The sequence below is a fragment of the Anser anser genome (genome assembly GCF_964211835.1).
Source record: "Anser anser genome assembly, chromosome: 9".
Taxonomy (NCBI): Eukaryota; Metazoa; Chordata; class Aves; order Anseriformes; family Anatidae; genus Anser; species Anser anser.
This window is the reverse complement of record NC_139729.1, coordinates 28,050,146-28,074,229: the sequence shown is the minus strand read 5'-3', so window position 1 is coordinate 28,074,229 and position 24,084 is coordinate 28,050,146. Positions and strand designations below refer to the sequence as shown.

The 24,084-nt window shown below is 44.4% G+C and overlaps 1 protein-coding gene across 1 annotated transcript; it reads left to right on the top strand.

Annotated features, from left to right (window-relative positions):
• The first annotated feature begins 1,000 nt into the window (after positions 1-1,000).
• LOC310904573 (uncharacterized protein) lies at positions 1,001-13,313 on the top strand. The gene is made up of 5 exons (XM_083849550.1): positions 1,001-1,015; positions 1,701-1,779; positions 5,257-5,387; positions 6,950-7,074; positions 12,000-13,313. The coding sequence occupies exons 2-5, from the start codon at positions 1,752-1,754 to the stop codon at positions 12,046-12,048; spliced, it is 333 nt and encodes a 110-aa protein (XP_083705676.1). The 5' UTR covers positions 1,001-1,015; positions 1,701-1,751; the 3' UTR covers positions 12,049-13,313.
• Positions 13,314-24,084: the final 10,771 nt, after the last annotated feature.

The following is a 24,084-nucleotide window of genomic DNA, read 5'->3' as shown; positions in this document are numbered from 1 at the left end:
GAACGTTGTCAGAGCTGTTCATTTGCCCTTTCTTGCTTACTTGAAGCTTAGAAATGATTAAAAAATGGAACCGTTCCAGGAGTTTTTAAATACTGACAGTTTTTTCACTGCTCCCTTGTTCCCAGTGGGTTTGGCTGAACTTAAGAGTAGTGATCAGATGCATAGGTACTTGGAGTGCACAGCAGACCTTTCTGTCTGTTTTCATATCTGTTTTGTGCTGGAACAGATCCTGCACGCTGGCTGGAGTGCAGCTCTCTGCTAAGTGCAGCATTTTTGTGGAGAAAACGAAAGCTTGCTCCGAGCTGTCAGGCGCTAGTGGGGATGCCATGCCCGTGGCCGTTTGCTGCCTGGCTTTCCTTATCCCTGAGCATTCCCACCCCGCTTACCCTCGTCCGCCACCACTGACGGCCCTTGTGCAGCCCAGCGTGTGCATTCCTTGGGCTCATTCTGTCACCTTTGTGTGCACAGACAGAAGTAATGTATTTTGGGGGCTGAACTATGATTTTGGGATACTTATCTTTCCTTTCTGTGGGAAGAACAGACAAGATTTGCTCACCTTTGTAAAACACTTGAGAACATGGCTGAAAAATATGAAATGGCCACAAAATATTGTTATTGAATATCCTTATAAGGACATTTTCCTGCATGATTATGTGCTGCGAAATCAACATATATAATAGCTGAACTAAAAGGGATTTGTTCCTTAGGAAGCTTCAGGATAATCGTTGAGATAGCAGTGGTCGCTGTAAAAGAAAAGAAAAAGAAAAAAGACTTTCTTTAAACAATGCTTTTACTATTGGAGCTCATGTCTTTTCCAGGAGAATCCACACAGTGTTTTTGTCACAGCTGTGGAAGAAGCTCTGAAAAATCTAATAAATTGCTCTCTCACATTAAAGCGTATTCACCCTGCTCTGATGCTTCTCAAGCTGAGCACTTGAAGGAACATTGCTGAGTGATTGTTCAGGAACAAACGTGATCTTCAGCACGGTACCAAGGAGACTCCGCCGCACGCTCTGTAGGGATGAATTTGTATTCAGTGTGCATCAGCTCTACTTTCCAACCCCTAATTGTGGGAGTGGGGCTGGGCTCCCACGTTGGGTGCATGGTAAGGAACAGCACGTGCTGCGTCTGCTGTTTATGTCACCGATAACTGCCCAAGGAAAATAACTGGTTCAGATGGCCTTGAGCAAGGGGTTGTGCTAGATGACCTCCAGACGTCCCTTCTGACCTAAATTATTCTACTTCTGTGTGCAGCCATGAGCTGGATCCAAAGGCTGGAAAGCAGGATGATGGCCCAGAGATATGGCCCAACCTTTCTCCTCTGCTAAATGCAGATGTGCAGGTGGGGCAGGAGAGCTCCACACTACACAATCTGAATGTTCTGGAACTGTTAAAACAGTTTCCTGTGCCAGAATAATTTGAAACTACATATTTGAGCATTATAACTAGTAGCTCTTACCCTGTTTGTCTCCCTCCCCTCCCTTCCAAGGAGAAACTTGAAAACATGTTTTGTTTCCTTAGAGAAACTTAGAGGATTTATTTTTTTTTTGCTGAATTTTAAACTTAGCACCCAATTTACTCAACCAAAGCATCAGAAGATACCCAAGTTAATGTGAAAGGACAGTCCAAACTATCTCACCCGCTTTCCTAGGCCTGCTTTCATATAATAACTCACACTAAAACCTCTCCTTATGTTCCAGCTTCAGTTGTCAGAGCTCCTTGCTGTCTGTGCTCTGGAGACATTGGAACAGATGGTAATGGAGCTGTGCCACATGCAAGGTTTGCACATGCGAGTTTCTAAACAGACGAATCACATGAAAATGGAGGTATATGCTAACTACGACTGCTGGGTGGGACTGACTAGGAACCTCTCTCAGGTGTTTGCAGAAAATACTGCTCTCACTGTCAGTGAGAGTTCAGAAAAAAATCAGGACAGCTGCAATTCCAGTAAAAAAAATAAAGACGATGATCAGCGGTTCGATACAGGACAGACCCACGCCTTGATCCTAAACCCTTTTGTCATTGCAAGTTGGTATTATCCATCATATGGCTATTAAGGTTTCAAAATTGTGAAAGCTAGTAGGAACAACGTCTTTGAAAGAAAATCACTCCGTGTTTGTTTTCACCCTTAGAGAACAGCTTTCTCTAAAGCGAAATGCAAGAGTTACAATTTTTTACGTTTCATCTTCTTGCGTGACAGACTAGGCTCCTTGAGAATCTTTGGTGAGGGATCTCAAGAAAAAAAGCTCAAACACTATTGTCTGCGCTACATCCTTACTGATGAAAAAACTCAACCATATGTGAAACACAATTTTCTTCTACAAAGCTTTGTTGACCCATCTCTGATACCTATTTTATCCATCTATCTGTTAATGCTCTCTGTCTGTTGCTGAACCCCAATGTCTAACACGAGGAATTTTAGCACAGATGGTTAGCATTTGGTAAAGTTACATTCAACTGAAAATACAGGCGTATTACGAGAGATTTATGGTTAGCTTTTCAGCAGTGGTGTCCATATCATTTTTGCCCTTAAAGAACCAGGTATTTTTCTTCCTGTCATCAGTTCATCCCGTGCATGCTCAGCGTGGCCATGCAGCAGTGGGTTGGCTGGCCACGAGGCCCCATTGCCCTCCGCTCTCCAGAAGGCCAAGTTTAACAGGAAAGGCTTCACACATCTTTGGCTTAGAAATTCAATAATACATGATTAAACTTATTTTTTCTGACACCAGACCTTTCTCTGTTAATGCTAATGTGCATATATTTAATTGGAAAGGGAATTAGGAAGAAGGAAATAAAATTTGACAGAGATGTATATTTGCATTAGGTGAATTTTCTGTCCATTACAAATTAAAATCAATATGTGATTATGGTAGCGGTTGCTATTAGGTTCAGAATGAAGTCTGCATTTTGAACGAAGGAGCTGGTTGCCTTTCCCAGGTTTTATATGAGCACAAATACAGCACAGGATTAAAATGTACTCATCCATTCAAAGGGAAAAAATTTAGGCAAATGGGTGGCTCTGGTTCTGGGTAACCTTGGTTGTCCGTTCTGAATTTTTAGAGGGAGACATGATAATAAGTAGCAGAATTACATTCTCGTTCTGATAAATGGAGTCTGGACTGTGAAGCCTGCCTACAGTTAGGGTCTGAAAGGGCCAATGGCAGGACCTTAACCTGAACAAAATGTGATCAAACTGCATTCTCAGAGAGGATGCTCGTTTGAGTTTCAGAGCAGATAAAGGTCTTCCTTCAAGGGGCTTAAATACTAAAAAAGTTAAGGGCTTTTTATGTTTTGCTGCATGTTATAACAACAGTCAGAACCATAAATCAATATCGCATTTTAAAAGCTGAAGCTTGTTTTCCGTGGTAATAGCCCCATTCATGAGCAGCACTGTGGGTGTCAGAATATCCCCCTTGGGAACTGCATGTTCTTACTAACGCTGTTTTGTTTAAGCAATAACTTCCAGGCGTATTGGAAATATGAGGTAGCAACTGTGTATTGCATGCTGCGTATATACAGAGGACATGCACCAAGATGTTTATTCAGAGCACTGCAGGACCCTTTTCCTGCTGCGGTTTTCATTGTGCCTAGAAGCAGTGTTATATTCAGAGCTGATTCTTTCCTGAAAACAAAGGCTTTTGAAAGAGTTTATGATAATAAACTCTCATATGGCAATGCTGCAGAATTTCCACAGTGGGGAGCTTTAAGAAAAATGCAAGATTGTGCGTATATTAGAAAGGGAATAATGCTTTTAGTTAATTAATCCCCTGTCTTGGCTGCATTACTGTTTAATGGTTATAGGTTTGCATATTTTGTGAATAAACCTGTTGTCCAGATGGTGTTTAAATGGACCTTTGAAACTGATTTTCTTGAGAACAGCTAAAGCATTCACCAAAGGAGAATCTATTCTAAAGTCATATAATGTGCTGCAAGGCAGTGACATGTCCTCATAGCCTGGGGTCTGGATCGGTATCTAAAAGTGAACAGGGAAGAAGGGAGAATGATTCACAGCCTAACCCCAGGGCTGGAGACTGAGGACTGTTTGCAAACATGGCATTTATTTCTAAGGCTTGCCCTTACTCCCAACATAACAAAGTGTAAGTCATATCTCTTCTTGAACTACTTAGTGCTGTGCACACACTCACTGTTATCAGCAATCAAAGTGACAGATAATTTACATACATGTTAATTTGGATACCTTTGGGGAACGTTTTGACATTTTCTTAATGTGCAGATAGAGTAGTCTTTCTTTATGTCACTTTTAAAGATAAAGGAAAGCAGATTTCATTTCCGAATTGAATGCAACCTGTATCTTTTGTTCTTTAAAAATGACCTTAAACCTGAGATCTAACAACCTAGATTCAAGTACGAGTGATGCCCGTAGCCTTGTTCATAGCATGATTGTGCTATGAGTAACCCAACTGTAACTAATGGCAGAAAGTCCCCAGGGCGTAAATTCCCATCCGACATGGAGAGGTTGTGGTCAAACCCTCAGTGATGAAATGTTCTTGTCAGAGTTCACAAACTTTCAAACAGTGCGGAGCCTAGCAGCAAATCTGTTCCATACAGGTATTGTGTTTGCAATTTTATTTTTTCAGCATGCATACTTTGAGTGGAAACATCACCACGCTCAAGTAGCCTGTGTTTAGTAAGGTGTCACTGACTCACTCAGCATTAAATAAAATCAGTGAACATGATTATAAAAGTTATTCATCCATGGTATACAAGGTAAGAAATTCAGGAAACTAAAATCACTAAGAACTTGGTTCCTTTCCTAAGATGTTTGACAAATTTAGATGAAAGGGGCTACTTTAAGGTTGAGAGGTTTTTTCTACAGCTGAGTCTCTTAATATTAATTCTTTGAAAGTGCGTAAGTACATGTGGGCATCATACCAAGAGTTTAGTCTGGGTGGAGGTAAAAATGACAATCCAAAGATTTCTGCAGTTTCTCTTGCCAGCATAAAAGTCTGCCTCATTAGTGCTTTGTTTCCCTTCTTTTTGTCTTTAGCTGATAGCTGTCTCCTGTGTGCTTTGTCTATTAACTCAATGCAAGTAATGTTTACTGAAATGTCACGCCTAATTGTGAGTGATAATGCTGTAAGCATGAGAAATGAAGAGTACAAAGGAGTTTTCTTTAACCTAGTTCAGCTGCTCAGAACAGTTTAAGATGCAACCTACATTTTATGGGTTTGTACTAAGATTAAAGGGCATTTTTTCCTGTAGATAAATGCATTTTTATTCTGTTTTACTCTGCAGAGAAATCACAGGCTGTGACATATTTGCTTATGTCTGAAAGCATTTTAGAAGATCCTGATATTAGTCTGGGAACAAGCTTTTTGATGCTGAAATGCAAAGACTATTTTTCACAAGAAGGACTGCATGAGAAGGTGGGAATCTGGAGCCTGTGTTTAGAAATACCATGGATGTCCTTACTGTTCAAATCGCTTGTTTGAAGCAAGAGGGTGAAGTTCTGTTTCTACGCTCAGTGGGAGCATTTTGAAAAAAAAAAAAAAATCCAACAGGTCCAAGCCAAGAATTTCACCATAGCCTGTTGTTCAAAGAAAAGGCTCACCTTGGAAATGACTTTTCAGCTATAGATCATAACAGCCTTGACCCAATCTCTCACAACTTTGTCTGACAAAATAGGTCCCAAAAGGCTGCAATAACCCCGAATGCCTGCCCAGCCAAAACAGGTGAACGTTCACTGTTCTCTGTCCCAGTCACTAGCACTCGCTGCTGGTTGTACTGCTGGAAGTATGACCTTCCTTTGCAGTGGCAGCAGAGACTGAGGTCTGAGGTGTCGGTGCCTCAGAGCCTTAAGCAGGGGTTCAGGGACCGATGCGGCCGAGGCTGGATGGACGGAGCCCTGCTCTCCGGGACACCCCTGCACCTGTACGCGCTGCGGCAGCACTGGTTAGAGCTAAGAAGGCCCCGGTGGGCCCTTCAGGCATTTTCCAGGAGATGCTGAGCCTACAAAAAGCGTGTTGAACACACGTTTCTCCCTGTCCAAGGCAGGTACTTTGTGCCCACTGCAGGAAGGAGAGGGTCCTCCTACAGGGTGTCATGGAGAGACACAGAGCCTGTAACTGGGAGAAATGCCTTAATGAAAGGGAATGTTAGAGGTGAGTTAATTCCAGAACGCAGCTGGGCTGGGTTTATTGCTGGGTGCCGGCACCGGAGAGGGAAGTTCCTCTGAAGCTGGATGCAGAGCGAGGAGCACTGCGAGCTGGCAGCTGGAGTCCCAGGCACAATGACAGCGTGTTTTGGAAAGTTCTGGATGAAGTCTTTTGTTTCTTTATTATTCTGTGGTCATGTGTATGCTGATGTTGGAAATGCAGTTTTGCTTCATCTACCACACTCTTCTGTTTACAGAGATTTTTAAAATCAGAATTACAGAGTAGCTTTGCCAGTACTTATTAGACAGAAAAACAGTCGGGACAAAGCCCTGTGAAAGTATAGACATTTTCAGACCCTTAATTAGGATATTGAGGGTATTTTATTTAGAGGGTTTGTTTAATTCTTAGGAAGAAAAATACAGCATTGGAAGCATAAAGGTAATGTTTCGTCTTCAAATGCAAGTAAAGGCTTTTTGGGGCATTCCAGGTTTTGCTTCCCTCTCCTGCTAGGCAGGAGCAGCGTGTGCCTTGCTGAGTGGGGATGACAAAACCCCTCAGCACAACCGTGCCTTAGCTGGTGCTCCCCTTGCCTAGCTAAGGGAGGTTAAACTGCTTCAGCTGGCTGGGTCGTTTTCATTGGCTTGAGAACTGGTCGATTGTTTTTATTAGGCCCTGATAATTTCTGTAAAAGCAGCTTAATGTGGTTAGTGCTTGTTTTGCTAATAGATCAGCTGAAAGGCTTGTTGTGTTCCCATTGATTGCTAGCATTTTTAATTTGTTCAGAGGCTTAATTTGTAACCTCTTGGTTATGTTAATCTCTGCTTATATTACAGCCAAAACACTGCCAACCAATTTCTGCTGAAGTCTCCTGTTACTACCCGGAGATGTGTTTGTTCCCACCGCTTTGCATCCAGATACCATGGGCTGAGCTCCACGCTGCACCTGGAGAGGAGTCTTTGTGAGTCATTTCCCAGTATATTTGGGTCTTGGACTTTCTAGTGCCCTTCTCTCCTGAAGCATGGCTTATCGAGCAGTTGCAGGTGGGGCTGTGCCTGTGCTGGGCATGGTGGGTGCGTGCGTGCGTGCCCTGTCCCTCCAGCACCCATGGGTGCAGCCGCCCCTGCACGCGGCAGCTCTGGCTTCAGGGCTGATGCTGGGCTCGTGGGACAGCCTCTGCTTTGTCAAAGGGTTCCTGCAGGACTGCCTGCTGAAAGCCCCGTAAATACGGGTTCAAAGGAGATATGCTCCAGAGGTAAAGGGGAAGCTGCTGGGATAGGAGAGTACAGAAATAAGGAGGTGAGACTGCAGTGTTCATGGTCCTTGCCTTCACTGGGTTACAATTCGCACCCAGCTGGCCTTCACGAGGGCACTTGAGCCTCCTGCCTGCTTAGCTTTGCACCCGCCTTGTGTGTAGCACGTCTTAATGGGCTAACAGCACTGTGAAAAACACGGTTACATGCGTATGTACAGCACAGTCTGCCAGTCCCAGAGCCTAGCGCTGTTCTTGGGAGAAATTTTCTGTGTGTGTATTCCTGAGGTCATGTTTGAAGGGTCTTATAACTCCCCATGGCAAAAGCGTGCCCTTGGCTGCGTGAACATTGCAGCAGTTAAAATACTGCAAGAGTGAATTCCTGCAAGAACATTTCTTGATATCTCATTGACTGTAAAAATGGCTGAAATATGTTTGCTTAAAGCAAACTGAAAAGCCAGTAAAACTGAAATGCCTATCTTTGATAGGCACTAGACCTAGAAGCTTTAAGCCAAACTGTTACAATTCACAGGGAGCTTTAAAAGATTTGGAAGAGAAAGATCACCTGGTCTTGCTACAGATCCACTTCTGTGGTAATTACAGGTCTGCTTTTAAACTAATTGTTTCAGTTCAGTCTGAGATCTGGGCAGCTCCCTCTTCTTGCTGTCTGAAGTAGCACGCTCAGATGGGTGTTACACCCGTTTCCAGCACTGCCTGCAAAGCATCGCTGGAACTGCTTGCACGTCCAGCTGCCGCCTTTACCTTTAGTTTGGCTGCAGAGCCCAGCTAGCAGGCGGGCCACCTGCCGAAATGCCAGCTGGCAGCTTCGGACTGCTACAGGCATCAAACCCTGTCGTATTTCTGGTCTGCTTGGATTTCTTGCAGCTAGAGTGCCAAGATGCGATTTACAGGGATGAAATCCTGGCCGTATTGAACTCCGTGGAAGTTTTACTTCCAGTGTCTTTTCTACCTCGATACCAAAGTCTCATTGTCTTAACAGGGATAAAAAAAATTATTTCTGAATCTCTGCGTATGTTTTTCCAAGTGAGTGTAGTTTAGAGGGGTCTTTAGAATTTCCTCTCTAATTGTTAGAAAATTAACAAAATTTTTGTGGTTGGATTTTTATGTGTAATATTACTGTTAGAGAAATGTTTAGGAGATGTGCCTTCAATTTGTAAGAGTAAATGCAGCTGGGATGCTGATGAGTCTGCTCACTACAGCTGCTCCTCATGTGAAATCTCGCCCACCTGATGAATCATGTCCCATATTGCTGCCAGTTAGAAAACTGGAACAGCTCTTCGTGTGGACGTGATCTTTCCTGAGTTGAATAGACAGCAGAGAACGGCAAGCTGATAAGTTATAATGAGACTGGAAATAGGAATGGGTATTTTGACCTGATTTTTTTTTACGTATGTTTTTCACTGGACGGGCAATTCAGCAGAACTGGAACATGCTGCTTGAATTTCCTAGCAGACAATGGGGACGTCTGTGGGGCTCGCCAGCCCTGCCTCCCCCCAGCACAGGCTGGGGACCCAGCGGGTGGCAGCTTCCAGGAGTGCTCGCCTCCCTGCCCGGCACAGCGCGGAACCAGAGCAAACGTCCCTGAAATCACAGCCCTGACTGTGCCGAGCGCTGGAAGCAGTCCCTCACAGGGAGGGTTTGAAAGACAGTCCGCGTATTTACCTTGTCCCCTCCTTACGCTGCAGAGCGTTTGGTGATGGTGAACACAGGTGACAGAGGCGTAGAAGTGCGTGCGAGCTGTTAGAAATGTCTGCGGACTGAAAACCATTACTTATCTCCTCACAGCGTCTCCCTCCTCCTCGTTTTCTGTGCCTTGCAGAGTTTATTTTTGTCGTCTTTGTGGAAAGCAGAGATCACTAGCAGTGTCTCTGTAAAACCCAAGCATGAAAGCAGTTTGGAAAACATTTATTACTTAAGTTACAACATATTCCCACAAGTATTTTTTAATTGTTCATTTAGGATAGAAGTAGAAGAAATGGAATAAGAGGAGAGAAACATATTTAGAATTGCGTTCACATCAAGGAATTTGTGGAGCTGTAGAAAGTTGTTGTATGTGTGGTGCCAGAAATAACCATTAAAAATGAAGAAGTGAACAGGCCACCTTTTCCCACGCTGACCTTATTTTAGTTTTCACATGAGTATGAATTGTAGTGGCATTTGTGCAGTGTGCCTTTGAATGTCAGGGAAGAGCAGCCCCTCGGTCGGCCGGCTGCTGCCCCTTTCCTTCCTTCCTCCACGTGCACTGCCTACAGATCCATGCAGCCAGTGGTTGTTGGGACATCCCTCTGTGTGAAAAGCTCTTCCCAGCGGTCTTCTGTAATAGCACAAAGCTAAAAAGCAAATGCAGTGTGCTGCCTGACAGAGGTAGGTGTGACCTGTAAGAAGCAACTGGCCTGCAGGGCATTTTTCCTTTCTTTACTTCTGGCTGGTAAGTCATTAGCCTTACCCTGGGACAACAAGGTAGGAGTTTGCTGCTTCATTTAGCTGTGTCTGACCTGGGCAGAAGTCATGTCTGACTGACTGGGACACAGGAAGAAAGGAAGACGTGCGTCTGTCCGCTGCTATGCCCCAGAACTCTGTTAAGCCCTTTGATCGGCACCTGGCTGAAGCCTGAGCTTCTTCTCTTTTTCTGCTGTTCTACTTTTTTCTTCTATTTTTAATCAGCAGGCTCTCCAGGCTTCCTTCTCCAGGAAGCACAAGAACCGCCGCTTCCCTTTTTGCAGTCTGCCATACTGTTTCTTTATGCAAGAGAAATTCAGGTTCTTAGGGCCAGCCAGAAGAGGAGATCTCTGGTTTTCTGACACTCGGCGCGTGGGGCTGTGCCTTACGCTTCTGTCAAGGCGTGCCCAGCTGCTTCTTTGGTTGGTCTGTGAGATGGCCATCTCACAGCTCTGTCCATCTCAGCATTGAGCTGAGACCCCCCGGGGCAGTTAGCACCCTTGGTGCCTTCTGAATGCTTCAGTGCTGCCCCAGACGAGCAATTACGCTGCTAATTCTGAGCTGATTTAAAGCAGAACGCTGTAATTTTATCTTTTGTGGCAAGAATAAGCCTCAACTAGGGTGAACCCTACAAACTTCATAGAATTCTGAGATCAGCATGTTTGCCACAAAGTAGGTCTAAGCGTGGGGCCTGCAGCCGCCCCACAAGCAGCCCGTGAGCCCCGGCGCCCTTCCAGCCCCGGCGGGCAGCGCGCGCCCTGCAGCCTCCTGGCACCCCCTGGGGCCACACAGCAGCTTTCTGCCCTGTCTGATATGGGCAGTGTCCTTTGGGCTTTTCTGCAATAAATTAACAGAAGCATACTGAAACAAGCCATACGTGGCTTTTCTGTGATGATGAGCGCTGCGAACTGGGTATGGCAACATGTTTGTATTTAGTGTATAAACTTACAGGCTTGCAGGAAAAGCCTTCCTTTTCTTAAAGCCATAGAATCTATGCATCTTTCTAATGGCTTTAATTGCTATTTGATTTTTTTTTTTCAGTTTCTTGTGGTAAACCTAAAGTTCTTTAATTATAGTATCTGCAAAGCAGATGCCAGCCTTCCTGTATCGGATTTCTGTCCGTGTGGAGGTTCTGCAGTGTTTCAGCATTTTACAAGAGCTCCTATATGTTATTTTAGAGTAGTACTCATACACGGTTGGTTGAATTTTCTCTTGTTGCATTGGATGCATTTGAAGCCAAAGGCAACAGGGTATCTGTGCTGCGTTGCCCACCGGCAATGCATCTCATCTCATTTGGGACCCCCTGGTCGTAAAGTTTTGGGTTAGTGGTGGACCAAGAGCACAGCCACATGGAACCAAGGAATTCATACAACTTTTTGTTGCAGAGTGGCGGCCACAGCTCCATTGACCAAAAGGATACAACTGTCTACAGTCTGAGACCAGCTGTTGTAAAAAATGATTTAATCTGTGAAATCGTAGGTTACTATTTCCTAAACATAAGTTATTGTTAAGAAGGATAACAAGATACCAGAAATATTTTCGTTGTAAGAAACATCCTTCAGGACCATACATTCTTAGCTTAAATGATTTCTTCTGTCAGTGAGTTTCTGAATTACATGCTGATGTAAAAGCATTACCTGTAAGAAGTTCTGGGTAGGCTACATTATTGTTTTCTGAAGAACTGCCTCTGTGATTTCAAGTCTGCTTCACCTCATAGCATTTTTTTTAAAGCAGCTCGTTCTATGAGCTGCATTACATATTGCCGTCTTTCATGTCTCTTTCTCTTTTGTGCTTATGAACATCAAATCCAGTTAACACTGATTTCCCCTGTACTATCACTGACAATACTTAATACATACAGCAGGATAGGTCTAATTTTAGGAATAAATATATTGAATGTAGGCTGCAAATTTTCTTGCTAAAATAAATGTTGCTCGTGTTAAAGTAAACTTATATCGCCATGCACAGAAATAATTCTTTTGAATGGTTACAGTATTTGATCAATTATCACCCAGATGCTTTGCATTTAGGGTGATGATTTGCCTCATTCAAGGAACTCTAAAGGTAATTGAAGTGAATTTTTCAAATGGTGGATCAAGGACAGAAGCTGGTGATATGCTGCTTACCTTTTGGAGAGTAGCCAAGCATAATATTTAAAACATCTTTTTCTCCAGGGGACCATCCAATTACTACATCAGTTACTACATGAGTAAGATCAAGTAGCATTTTTCCAAATTAGCAGTAGATACAGTGAACTAAATAAAATCAACAATGAATTTAAACTAAACGCAAGGTGAGACAACAAAAATGGAGAATGAGCAAAGATGCGAGCGCTCCATCTGGCCGTTTGCAATCCAGAAGGGAATGCAGCTCTGTCAGAAGAGGGTCAGCGTAAAACAGCTTGACTCTCAGCAATCAAACCAAGCGCGGTGCAGTGCAATTGTTGTTGATCAAATACACGTTTTCTAGTGAAACCATCTGCAATGTGATTTGCGTCTTTCCTGACCAGAATATATTTATGAGAATGCACTAGTGTGTTGCGGTAAATGAGTTTCTTTGCTGTTGTTGACAACTTAAGTGATTCTTTTCATAAAATCAGAAAATAATCATAGCGCTGCCCATGTGGAAAATGGGAATATTCAGAAAAAATTTGAACTGCCTGTGAGATGTCTGGTTAAATGGGATTGGAGCCATGCGACAGGATTACAAAAGCCGTGGCATGGCAGTTGTGAAGGTCGGGTGAGGAAAGCGGCTGCGTTCAGAGCTGCCGCCGTGCCGGCCCTTCCAGACAACATCTTGCGAACCTGTGAGAAGTGCTGGCCGCTCCACTGCCGCCGTCTGTGTTCGCAGATTCAAGCAAATATCGGAGGACATCTTTGTAGTTCTGAATTGAACAGCTGCAGGGTTATTAGAAGATTCATAAAACCTACAAAAGGCCTCATGAATTTCTAAAGACTCAGAAATGTAGAGTGTGCAGAATAACATCTGCTCATGTTTCCTAAGGTCTATTGTTGCATCTGCCCTGACAAAGAATCCCAAAGAATGCACGTTGTTTGTATGTTTTCTAAACACTTCATGAGACATCGTTTCTAACAGCTCATTTGAATATCCAGGAATATCCTTTCACACAAATTCCCTCTGCAATCAAACAGGAATTAAGAGGAAAATCTGTTCTTGTTTTAATATTTGAAAAAGAAATCTGCTGAAAATCAGGCAATTACAGTTGCCGGAGGCATTGATGAGAGTGACTGGAAGCCAAAAGATTAGCCTCTTTCGGTGATTTTTCCTTTGCTTTTTCTACATTTGCTCCCAGTGGTGACTGGGAGAGGGAGCACACGCTGTAAAAGCCTTACAGGGCTTCAACAGTACTAAAATACTTCACTCACAGGAGCATTTGTTCTGAGACTGCAGGAAAATGCACCACCTTCTTTCTTCTTCAAAGTACCCCAGACAGTCACAGAGACAATAATGGTAAACTAAAAGTAAAGTTAACTCCCTGTAATTGATTTAGCTTCTGAACAAGCTTCAGTTTGTTATCCCTCTCCAGTTGTTATCGGGGTTGGGGGAGTCATTGTATAAGATGGAAGATTTTCTTTGGCGGAAACTGAAAATGGCAGTACTGTAAGAGAAGCTTTAGAAAATCACTGAGCTATATGGGGATTGTGTAGTTAACATGTAAGTACCTCCACAGCCAGAAAAAAATCATGGCATAGAACATCTGTTTAAGAAGAGTGCTGAATGGAAACTTGCCTCTTGAACAGCTTCACAACCCAGAGGATGTTCTCAGCTGCCCGAAGCTCGTTGGGTGGGTAAGTGCTCTGCCAGCAGCACCCCTCTGCCCACCTGCCTTTCATTCTGCTGATGTACATGAAAGTGTGGTGCTGCCACAGGGTGTTGCTGTGTTTCCTCTATCTTGTTCCGCTCCCATCTCGCCTGTGCTGCCATCGAGTTGCTGCAGGGAAGCAGTAGCAGCACCTGCAGTTAGACTCAGGACCTCGGTGGGCTTTTCATGCATTCGGTTTTCTGTCTCCATGCCATCACCACAGCTAATGAGCAAACAAAGGCTTCATTTAAGATTACACTCACATGACCATAAGATGTTCAAAAGAGACGATGTTAAAAATAGAAAATGACCGCTTGAAGTTTTCTCACTTGATAATTCTGGTTTCCCTCACTATTACCTAGAGTAGATGAGGTGTGCTTGCCAAGCGATTAGGAGTTCCCTCTTTTCTAATAGTTTTGTGGCCTTTTCTCCTGTGTGTCCTTCTCTTCTTCAGACTCAAGCCAGTGTTTTTTAAAATAAATTAAACTTTTCTGATGTAAGTCATGTTCCTTACCAAGGCAGCAGTGCTGGAAATGGGTGCCTGTAGTGGCTGTGCTATTTCAAAGACACTCCTGCAAGAAAAGGGCTTCATCGATGAGAGCCGTGGGTGCTCACTTGCATTTGCACCTTGAGCCTACTCAGGGGCCATATGACAAATATGATGTGCTGCCTGTTCCTTTCCATTGTTTGCCACAGAAGGGAAATAGTGATGTATGTCTTCATGCTCAGCCAGGGTCTCGTTCTTCTCGTAACTCTAGTGTTGGATGTTGGGGTGTGAGAAGGGCAGCTCGTACTTAGCAGCTGCAGCTGTAGTCAGTGTGCACCGCTCTGGTGCGTAGTAATGCTGCTTCTCCGCTGGAGCTCTGACTTCCCAGTGTTGCCAGGACTTTGTGAAAGCCACCAGCAATTTTCCTTCAAGGCTGATGCCGGAATGGGGCAGCCGTGGGGCTGCAGGGCAGGGTGCGACCATCCCTGCAGCGCTGCGCCAGGATGCAGCGAGTAGGGCACAGTTCCAAACCTCGTGATAAAATAGAGTGATAAGGACCATATAATCCAGATTAATAATATTATTTTAAAGCTCTTTTTGAATGTGCATAAATGTTATTTCAGTATCGCCTGTAAGTTGTGCAACAGGCTTTTTTGTCACTTTGAATAATTGGTAGTTGAAAAATCTTCCCCATCTGTTTATAATAAAACACATCTGTTCAACATCTGCTAGGGAAAAAAAAAGTCTTTGGTGGAGGAGAATCTGTGGATTAGGGAAAATGGTCACTGTTCAGAAGCCAGCAATCATCTGGTGAACCTGCATAATCTGCTTTTTCAGGTTCTAGAAGAACACACTTCCAGACAGAGGTGGTTAGTTGGTGGGGCAGGAAGGAGCTGAGCTGTTCACCTCAGTCTTGGTACAGAAAATCCTCCTTTCCAGACACTAACTCCTAAATTTAATTTATTATTATAGAAACATTAATAAGAATCACACATTCATTCTAGAATCATACCTCTTAAAATATTGGCCTATATTTTCAAAAACAACTAATAGCTGTTATATATTAGGTCAAGCCCTCCTAACATCCATGCTTTGGGCCTTAGCTGAAGCCTTTAAAAACAGCAGTCCCTTTGAAAAGTAGGCATCTACACCCTTATTCATTTTTTTTTCTTTCTGCTCAAAGAGGCTTCATGTACCTCAGAATTTTGTGTTATTGTAAATAGCACGTAATTGTAATCTACCATCCGCTATGTTCTCTGTAACTTTTTTACCTCTTTTAGAAGCAATAAGAGAATTATTCAAGTTCCCTGATTCAAAAATGAAAGTTTTTTTTACCACTGAGGTAATTCCAGCCTGTAACAGTGAGTCAGAGAGAGCACATCTCAGTTAAAATGTCGGTGTTTTTACCATGTTTCAACTGTGACATTCTGCAGTAAATAGCTATGACGTATGCATGAAACACATTTTCCAAGAAAGACGAGAGATCTGGACTATATTCCTGGTATTTGTAAAGAAAAGAATAAGTGGAGGGAAAAAAAAGTCTATTGCTATTTTTAGTTTTTTTTTCCAGACTCTTTTAACAAGAAGTACAAATCACAATTTGGTATATTCTTTGATAGTCACCTGCATATACCTGTCAAATAATCTGCATGTACCGTCTGCCAAAGAAGCACTGGAAAGCAGAAGGCTGAACTCTCCCGCAGTACTTGCGTTCCTGCAGATCAGCTCTAAGACAAAGGCATAATCTCCTCTTTATTTCCTGATGTCATTACACACAAATTAACACATGACGCTTTTCTGAGCAGAGTCGGCTTTGTTAACAGGTAGCAGGAACACAATGGTAAACAGCCTGGAGTAAGTGACTCCAATGCAATAATCTTTTGTTTTGGTTTCAGAGCAGTAGCTCTCTGAAATGCATCCTTTCAATGACATTAAAGCATGAAAGCTCAACTTCTGTTGGTTGCAAAGCCGATGCTGTTCTTAAACGGGTGCTGCATAAAGCAATGAGAGCTCTCATAAGACAGCAGAGCTTGGCAATGTTTAAACACAGGCTTACAAACATCTTAGGAAATGATAGGGAATTTGAATACAGTCAAATTCCACCACCTTCTTTTTTAATCTAGCTGTAAGCATGCTATAAAGTCAATTTGCATTTGATTTAGTGCTGTATGTAATCTTCTGTTCCATTTTTCTTTGGTTCACATATGTGAAGGACTTGAGGGACTAAATAAGTCATTATATATTCTGTGGTATGATGTTCTTCTGATAACTTTTCAAGGACGAACTGGGAAGCTTGCATATTAAACAGCAGCAGTCCATTATAATGATAGGTCGGCTGCAAGGATAAAGACAGATTTGTATTTGGTAGTTAGGATTTTATGTTTGTATAAAATTTCAGATTGATCTAGAAAGATCTCTTCTAAATAAATTCATCTGATAGACTCATTTTTCCAGGTCAAAAGTATCCAAAAAAGAGAAGGCTTAAACATTTCTAGTGTTCTTGAGCAGTGTGCTGGAAGGAGAAGACATAATGAGATTCAAAGAGGAGTTTGGACCACATTCAGTGTGAAAAGGGTTTTTCAAGGTTTGTCAAGAATTGTTTTACAAACCCCAGCTATTCCTGGCCAGTGCACGTACCTGCACAAAACCCCCTTGGACTCAAATCTTGTTCTGAACTTGAAATACAGACAATTTTTCAAACACCATCAAGTTGATGCTGGTCTAATGCTGGATGATAAATTCACACGTGTCTTGTGATGTTTTACTTTTTAAATGCAAAGCTAAGTGAGGCGACACTGACCATTTTCAGCGGCGGCACTTAAACGCCCGTCCAAGCACGAAGCCCGGCAGAGCCTGGCAGTGGGGCACAGAGCCGTGAGGGCGCAGGGCGCATCGGTGCTGAGGGGGGCAGCCACAGCGAGCAGCCAGGAGGCTCGGCCACCAGCGCCGCCTCGCGCAGCCCCTGCTCAGCCCGCCGGGCCCCCCGGCTGCCCGCACGGCGAGGGGAGCAGGCGGGGAGCATCGCCTGCTGCTGCCACCCCGAGCCATCCATCGTGCTGTTGGTCGTGTCGTGCCGCAGCTGGAGCCGAGTCTGACCAGTGCGTCCGAGATCTGGCATGGATTGCCCCTGGGGGCGTTAACCTGATCAATTATTCTGTAGTAATAGATGTTGTTGTAATTAGCTGTTGTCTTATATCATAACCCCGCACGTTGTTTCCATGAAGACAGAATTTTGTCTATAAAGGAACATCTTCACACCAGCAAACACAAAGACATCTGCTGCGTTCTGTGTGGCTCAGCCCGTTAGGAAAAGCTCGTACACTTCAGCATCAGTTACCGCTCTGATGGTGGTACTGACCAAGTGTCTCATGGCGGGGACGGTAGAGGAGATAAAAAGCTGTTCTCACCAGCTGTCCTTTCCTCTGGGGTAACGTGAGAGGTGCGCTGCTCTGTGCCCTCAGAGGTTACTAAATCCTGTGTGCGTTTATGTTTCTCTTCCTCCCTCTGATATAGTCACAAATGCTTTTGTCAAAACTAAAACCAAAACAGTGAGATGACACACGTCTGCACGGAACCTCTTCCCTTTGCTCACCTTCCCTTTTCAGCCAGTCTGCAGAAAACACCTTCAGCTCTAAGAGTGGGGCATCTTCTGCTCGCCGAGCTGACGGGCAGGGTGGCGTCTTTAATCCCTTAATCAGCGTCGAAACCAAATGAACAGAAGGGTTAGCAGAGGGAGAGATTTGGTAGCGTGGAATATGTTTGAATGTGTCCCTGGGGATCCAAGGAGGCCTGGCAGGTGACGCTGTTACCTGCGGCCGGGGCGCAAGGGGAACTCATTGGAGTGAACCAGCTCCGCATCCGGCTCATTTGTGCAGGCAGGCAACGGCAGCAGCAATGCGTGTGGTGCAGGAATGCATTTTGACTAGGGCTTGGGGATGCTGTTCCAGGTTTTCATCTGATTGTATGTGTACGGAACTGCCCGAGTAACCCTGAAAAGTAGCTCCCAAGCGATTAGAAAGAACCACCTAATTTGCCCTTTCAGAACTTGGTTGTGTGTTTGTATGTTTTGTGTCAATTTATCCTGTCACTCAGTGAAATCATAATTAGGTTTCACTGCAACATAAATGTTAGTGAAATGTGCTGTCCAAGTCAATCAGTGTTACAAAGAAATTAATCAGATCCAGTTCCTCCTTCTAATGAACTTCCTCATTAGCTGCTGGCTCTTCTCTGCAGCCTGTACTCATCGTGTGCAGTGTAGCTTCAGCAAGTTTCGTTACCCCTTTCCCTGATGGCTTTGTCATCGCATCCCGATGGGAACAAAGCAAGGAGCGTGCCATTTCGTGGAGAGACGTGTCAGTGAGCATGGGCCAGAGCACGGGCTTTGAAATGTGGTAGATCTTCTTGCACACCTTTAGAACACAAATTGCACAAAATGAGATTGAGAGCAGTAGTGCAGGGATTTACCTCTCCCAACCCTATCCCCTACTTGACAAAATGTTTAACTGCATAGCAATCGAAGAGCAGCAGAGAGGTTACAGTGTAATCATTTGTGTGTAGGTATCAGCCAATAACGTTGGTTCCAGGTGTTTTCTGTACTGCTTCCTTTTAAGATTGCCCTGATTTGCTGCCCCAGTCATCTGAATACCAGCGACTTGGAGAGGTAGAGACAGAGGTGCAAACGGAACAGTATTGTCAAGATGCAAAGGTTGCAAAACTGCAAAGCTCTGCCCTTTGTGATTAATTCAGACACAGAGGCTGTATGATGTAGTGTATGACGGAGCACACGTCTTTTATGCAAGGCTGTAGGAGAAATTAGATTTATATTTGTAGATCAAATTATCGCTTGATCAAATAAGCTTTAAGATGCAAGAAGAAGTTAAGTACTCAGCCGTAGCTTCGTTTTTCTGATCATTCACCAACTTTTCAATCTTCCCATTGTAGTACCTCTAATACCGTACGTAGGCCTCTGGTTCTGGTATTAATTATACACTTCTTTCTCCAACAAACCAGGTGAGCGCAAAGACTTTCTTTTGCTTAGCAGATGCTTATTTAGGTGCTGACTGCATGTTGCAGTGAAGCATGAGTCCTTAGTGCAGCTTCCTCTATGAGTCAGCATCGCTGTTTTCTTCAGCATATGGTTAGCATTAAGTTTCTTTCCAAGCACTTTGCTTGCGGATGGTCCTTTTTAGAGGTCTTGTTTCCAAGATGCAAAGATTTTCTGAGACTAAGTCTTGCCCTCTCATCAGTTATGCCATGCATTTCCCCTGATGATGTGAGGGGAAAAGATGGTTTATTGCCACTTTGATGTCAAAATTCCCATACATGAGGTGGCAACTGGTTGAGATCCTGACCCAATCTAAGGCCTGCTGAAATTAATGAGCATCTTCTGCTGGCTTTTGTTGTCTTTGGATCAGGCCATCAGAGCATGATCCCGTCCACTGAAGGCAGTGGGAATTGTGTCTTTGATTTCACTGGACCCAGGTGGAACACAGTGCATTAACTTGTAGTTGGCTGTTTCTCCATTAAAATTATCGACTTGCAGAATCTGTGTTGGTTAGGTATGTCATGTTAGCGGTGGAGAAATGAAGAGTCAGATATCCGTTCTGGTAATTCACTCTGCTTCTCTTACTGCTCTTTTCAGCTTTTCTTTATGGCCGACATGACAGCAATCACTATTCAAGACAGTTTTACAATAAAGCCTTCAATAAAGCCTTATGTCATTCAGCAAACTGGAAACCTGAAGTTCTGTCCAAATGCACCGTAATAAAAAGTCCGGGAGTAGGGCTGTTGGTGCTGCATTTCATCATGATGTTCAGCTTAAATATCCTCCCAGCAGCCCTCTCATATTAAATGATCCATCACAGCCCTGTATGGGCCCGTTTGTTTATTCATTTTAAACCAGTTCCGTCATCTGCAGGCACTGATATTTCACATAGATTGCTGCGCAGCTGCGAGGAGACTTTCTGTTACTATGCCCTGGGCCAGACTCTGACCATGTTTCTCTGCAGGCTGCAAACCCCATCGCTTATTCCCCAGTGCCATTCATGCCCACTGAGGAGTCATTGCAAAATGCTTTACTGGCAGTTTGGGCCTAGGGATTAGTGTTAATTTGATGACAAATACTTTTTTTTTTTTTTTTTCCCCAGGTTGAAGGAATTGTCTCCTTGCCCTTTTTCTGTGTCTGTGGCCATATGGCTATTGCACCTTTTCTGCCACAGGGTCCCATTGTACTTCCATGTTCTCACTCATCTTGTTCTTGTCAAATCGCCACCTCCAGCACAGCAGCTGGAGAGGGAGCTCTGTCACTGATTTATCGCGCTTCTGGAAATTAGAGAACAATGCCCCGTGAAGTTACAGAGATCCGAGTGGCAGCCTGTGTCTGCATGCTCCGCTTTCTCATTGCTCTGCATTTCTGCGAGGCACAAAGAGCTACATCTGCTTTTCAGCTTTGTTTGTGTGGTCTCGGGATCATTAGTCCCCTGGGACAGAGCGCGCCGCAGCGCGAGCTCACGTGGTCTTTGCTGGCGGACGGAGCACACGAGGAACACTTCTGCTGGCCTCATGCTCCCAGGTTTCTCTCAGAAAAACAAAGCCACACGATCCAAACTTCCCATTGCTTGGCCCGTATTCACTGCGGTGAAGACAGACAATGCATTTTCATAGCAAGAGCGGCGCATTTGCTTTTCTGCATTTAGTCACGTAGTCTAGAGCTAATGTTTTACATTATCTGTTGCCATACCTGTTTAATTATGGGTTTTCAAAGAAATGGTATTAGACACCACGTAACCTAACGACTGCTGTCATGAGCCGTTCTGTTGTTAACAGTATTTAAGGGCAGATTACTTCAGGGTAAATTATCATAGAATCATACAATCATTAAGGTCGGAAAAGTTGTTCTGTTCTATCCTTTTCCATAGAGACAGGTTACCCTTTCCCTGTTTGCATGCTTGCCCGTATCTTGTGACAGAGAGCTCACAAATTTCGGGGCACAAGCCCTGTGTGGGACATGCGGGCAGGAGAGCGCTGTGCGGGTGGGAGCAGCGGGGCCGTGCTGCCGGCCTCCCGGGGGCGGAGGGGCGCAGGCACCTCGGGGATCCCGTCCCAAGGCAGAAGCACTGCGGGACGGCTGTGGGCCGCGAGGGCAGGAGCCCCCTCGGCAGGCCCTGATAGCTCTTCCTCTCCTTTCCATAGAGAGCGCGAGCACTTGCTCGATTACAAAGTCTGCGATGCCCATGTACGCTACGATGTATTTGTTTTAACTGGTACAGCACAGACAGAAATCTCAGTCTTTGCTGAGTGCCCGTCCCTCTCAGAGGAGCGTTGGGAAGGCTGACGGACCCAGCCCGGGGCAGCACCCGGTGTGTCTTCCACCAGGGCCGAACGCTGTAGAAACATCGCGGGTGCTCGGGGCACGGCCGTGTGCCAGCCCACCCGCGGCTGGTCCCCGAGGTCCTGCTCTGCCCGGCCCGGCCACAGCACGCCCTGAGGTTTGCACCTCGCCTCGCGGGTCCCTGAGCTGTTCAGCAGCACATCTGCCTTTCCCTAAGGGTGCCATTTGTTCCACCGTGAGGCTGCAGTGAGGGGAATTCCCCAGCCTGCCTCGGGATGTCCGGTGCCCGGCTTCACCCAGGCGGCTGGGACGATGTGTCATCCTGTCTCCTTTATGCTGACCCGGATTCTTCGGGGCACATCGCTTATTACCATGGAGTCATCAGTCAGAGTTCGTAAAACAATAGCTTTGATGGGGCATTTAAAAATATGTGGCTGCTTATAATGAGATCTGATGCCCTGGGGTTATAAAGGGAACTATGGCGGTACATCGATGGTACTGCAATATTGCTTTGGCCTCAGAGGATTTATTTCTCAATCTAATCTTAAAATAAGCAAATGGTGTTATACATTCTTGAATTATTTAATGAAGAGCATGACAAAGTGGTAATTGTAAAAGCTGCTCCTTCCCCTGGAGCTCATCCCTTTGCAGCAAGCTGACCCCAGCTATCCTGCTAGAGGTAAAATTGTCTGTGCTGCAGCTTTTTCCCTCTGTTTCTGTCTGTCCACGCGCTTTCATTATAGTCCACTTGGACTTGGTTTTTTGAATTATATGTGAGCATGTTCGGTTTGAAATTTGTAATGTTTTTCAGGTTTCCTATTTTCAGATCTTTTCCATACTTTTCTGTTAGGATGTCTCACCTTAATTAGTGACAGTAGCTCTTTGGTTTGGCACATTATGAATCGCTGTTGACTGCACTGTTGAAAGGACACCGGCACTGATTGATAAAAAGGGTTTTTGCATTTTGTTGTGTGTTATTGTTCTCATAATTGCCTTGGCTAATTGCATTGCAGAGGTTTTATCTTTGCGGGCCTAAATCAGTTCATTAATATTTATTATTTAGACAAATGATCTAGAACACCACTGGCATTTCATTTTTGTGTAAGGAATAAAAATTGATTCTTCCTCTACTTGTAGCTGGAAAGGTTAACATCTTGCCTGGAGTAACTGCCAAACTTCCATGGGGGAAACGCTGAGAGAGGAGATACCGGGGTGACACGTACAGCCAGGGCCTGCAGTGAGGTGCGGCAGTCTTTTTGCAGATGGAAGCAAACGGGTGTTAGTTTGTCCTGGGAGGAACTGTTTTTAAACTCGTCACTTTCCTATAGGAACATATTTGTCTAACCCCATATTTAAAATACTGTAAGTTTCCTTCTGCCTTCACAGATGAAAAATTTTTCATCTTCCCTATTTTGTAAGAGCGTATAGGTAAAAACTGCTGAACGAAACCAAAAATAAAGCACCTTTTTTTTCATTGACTAGAGAAGATGGCAAGTAAAAAACACTTTATTTCCACCCTGTACTTTTTATCCCAGAGGGATTGTCTCAGGAGCCTTTACGGTTTCTGGAAATTTCATTTTAAATGCTCATGGAAAGTTTATAACTTTTGAAAATAATGCCAATAAATAATAGAACTGCTTGGTTTCATTTTTCCTATTTTCTCAGGTTAATATTCATGAACTTTGGTCCCTGTGCCTCTGGTCCCTATGGATTTATCGGTCTAGTCCCCAGTACGTAAGCACCGGGTCCCGGTCATGGCAGCAGGGCGGCAGTGCCCGGTGAGCGCGGTGACACGGGACGCCCATCACGACACAGGGCTGCCGCGAGGTGCTGAGCAGGTGCCTGGTCCGGACCTCATGGTGGAAGAAGGGCTGTGAGCCGGGGCCATGAGGGACAGGATCCCAAAGCACCGGCTGCTCCTCTCTGCAGCGCATAACGCCGCTGTACGTCAAGAGCTCGTTGGCTACCAGAAATGTGAAAATGAGCTTAATGGACTGGAGGACTGTGGGGTCCGTTCTGTTTCCTCTTCAGTGTGCGGGGAGCCTCTGGCAAGTGTGGGACAGTAATTTTCTGTGTATATATTATTGTTAATTGTACATTGCATCGTTGCCATATGGTCTGTATCTGGCACTTAGCTTTAGCAGCCAGCCTATCTCTCATTGTAAGCAGCAGGATGTAGATAGCATGACCTAAACCAGCTGGTCCCGGAGGTGTTAACTCCCTCCGCACTCAACTTGTGAGGCTTTCCTTATGAAAGGGTGTAATTATTTTAAGGCTGTGGGTTCAAACCTTGAGCCTTGTTTCTGTATTTAAAGTTAATATGTTTCAGTAAGATATGATTGCAGTCATGTGGACATATGATTTCAGGAATGTTCCCTTGTTCAGGTTCATTGCAGGCTAAGTGTAATGGCTTCATGTTATCTGGAGCGACATTTGGATGAGGGATCTGTCATCAGCTGAAATTAACCTGCACATGGCTCAGATGAAGATGAAGAGCATTTAAATAAGCCAGCTGGAAAGCATTTGCTGTTTCCTTTTATTCCCCCTCAAACACTGAAAATCCCATAATGTACATCTGTGTAGGTCTCACAGCGTTCCAAGTAGCGGGAGGTTGTGTGG

What these genes read in the sequence shown, in the direction of transcription:
- LOC310904573 (XM_083849550.1), top strand. Translation starts at nt 1,752, where the DNA reads ATGGTAATGGAGCTGTGCCACATGCAAG. An exon ending in AAGAAGGACTGCATGAGAAG is followed by an intron (nt 5,388 to 6,949) that starts GTGGGAATCTGG and finishes CTTATATTACAG; the next exon opens with CCAAAACACTGCCAACCAAT. An exon ending in GCACCTGGAGAGGAGTCTTT is followed by an intron (nt 7,075 to 11,999) that starts GTGAGTCATTTC and finishes CTTTTTCTCCAG; the next exon opens with GGGACCATCCAATTACTACA.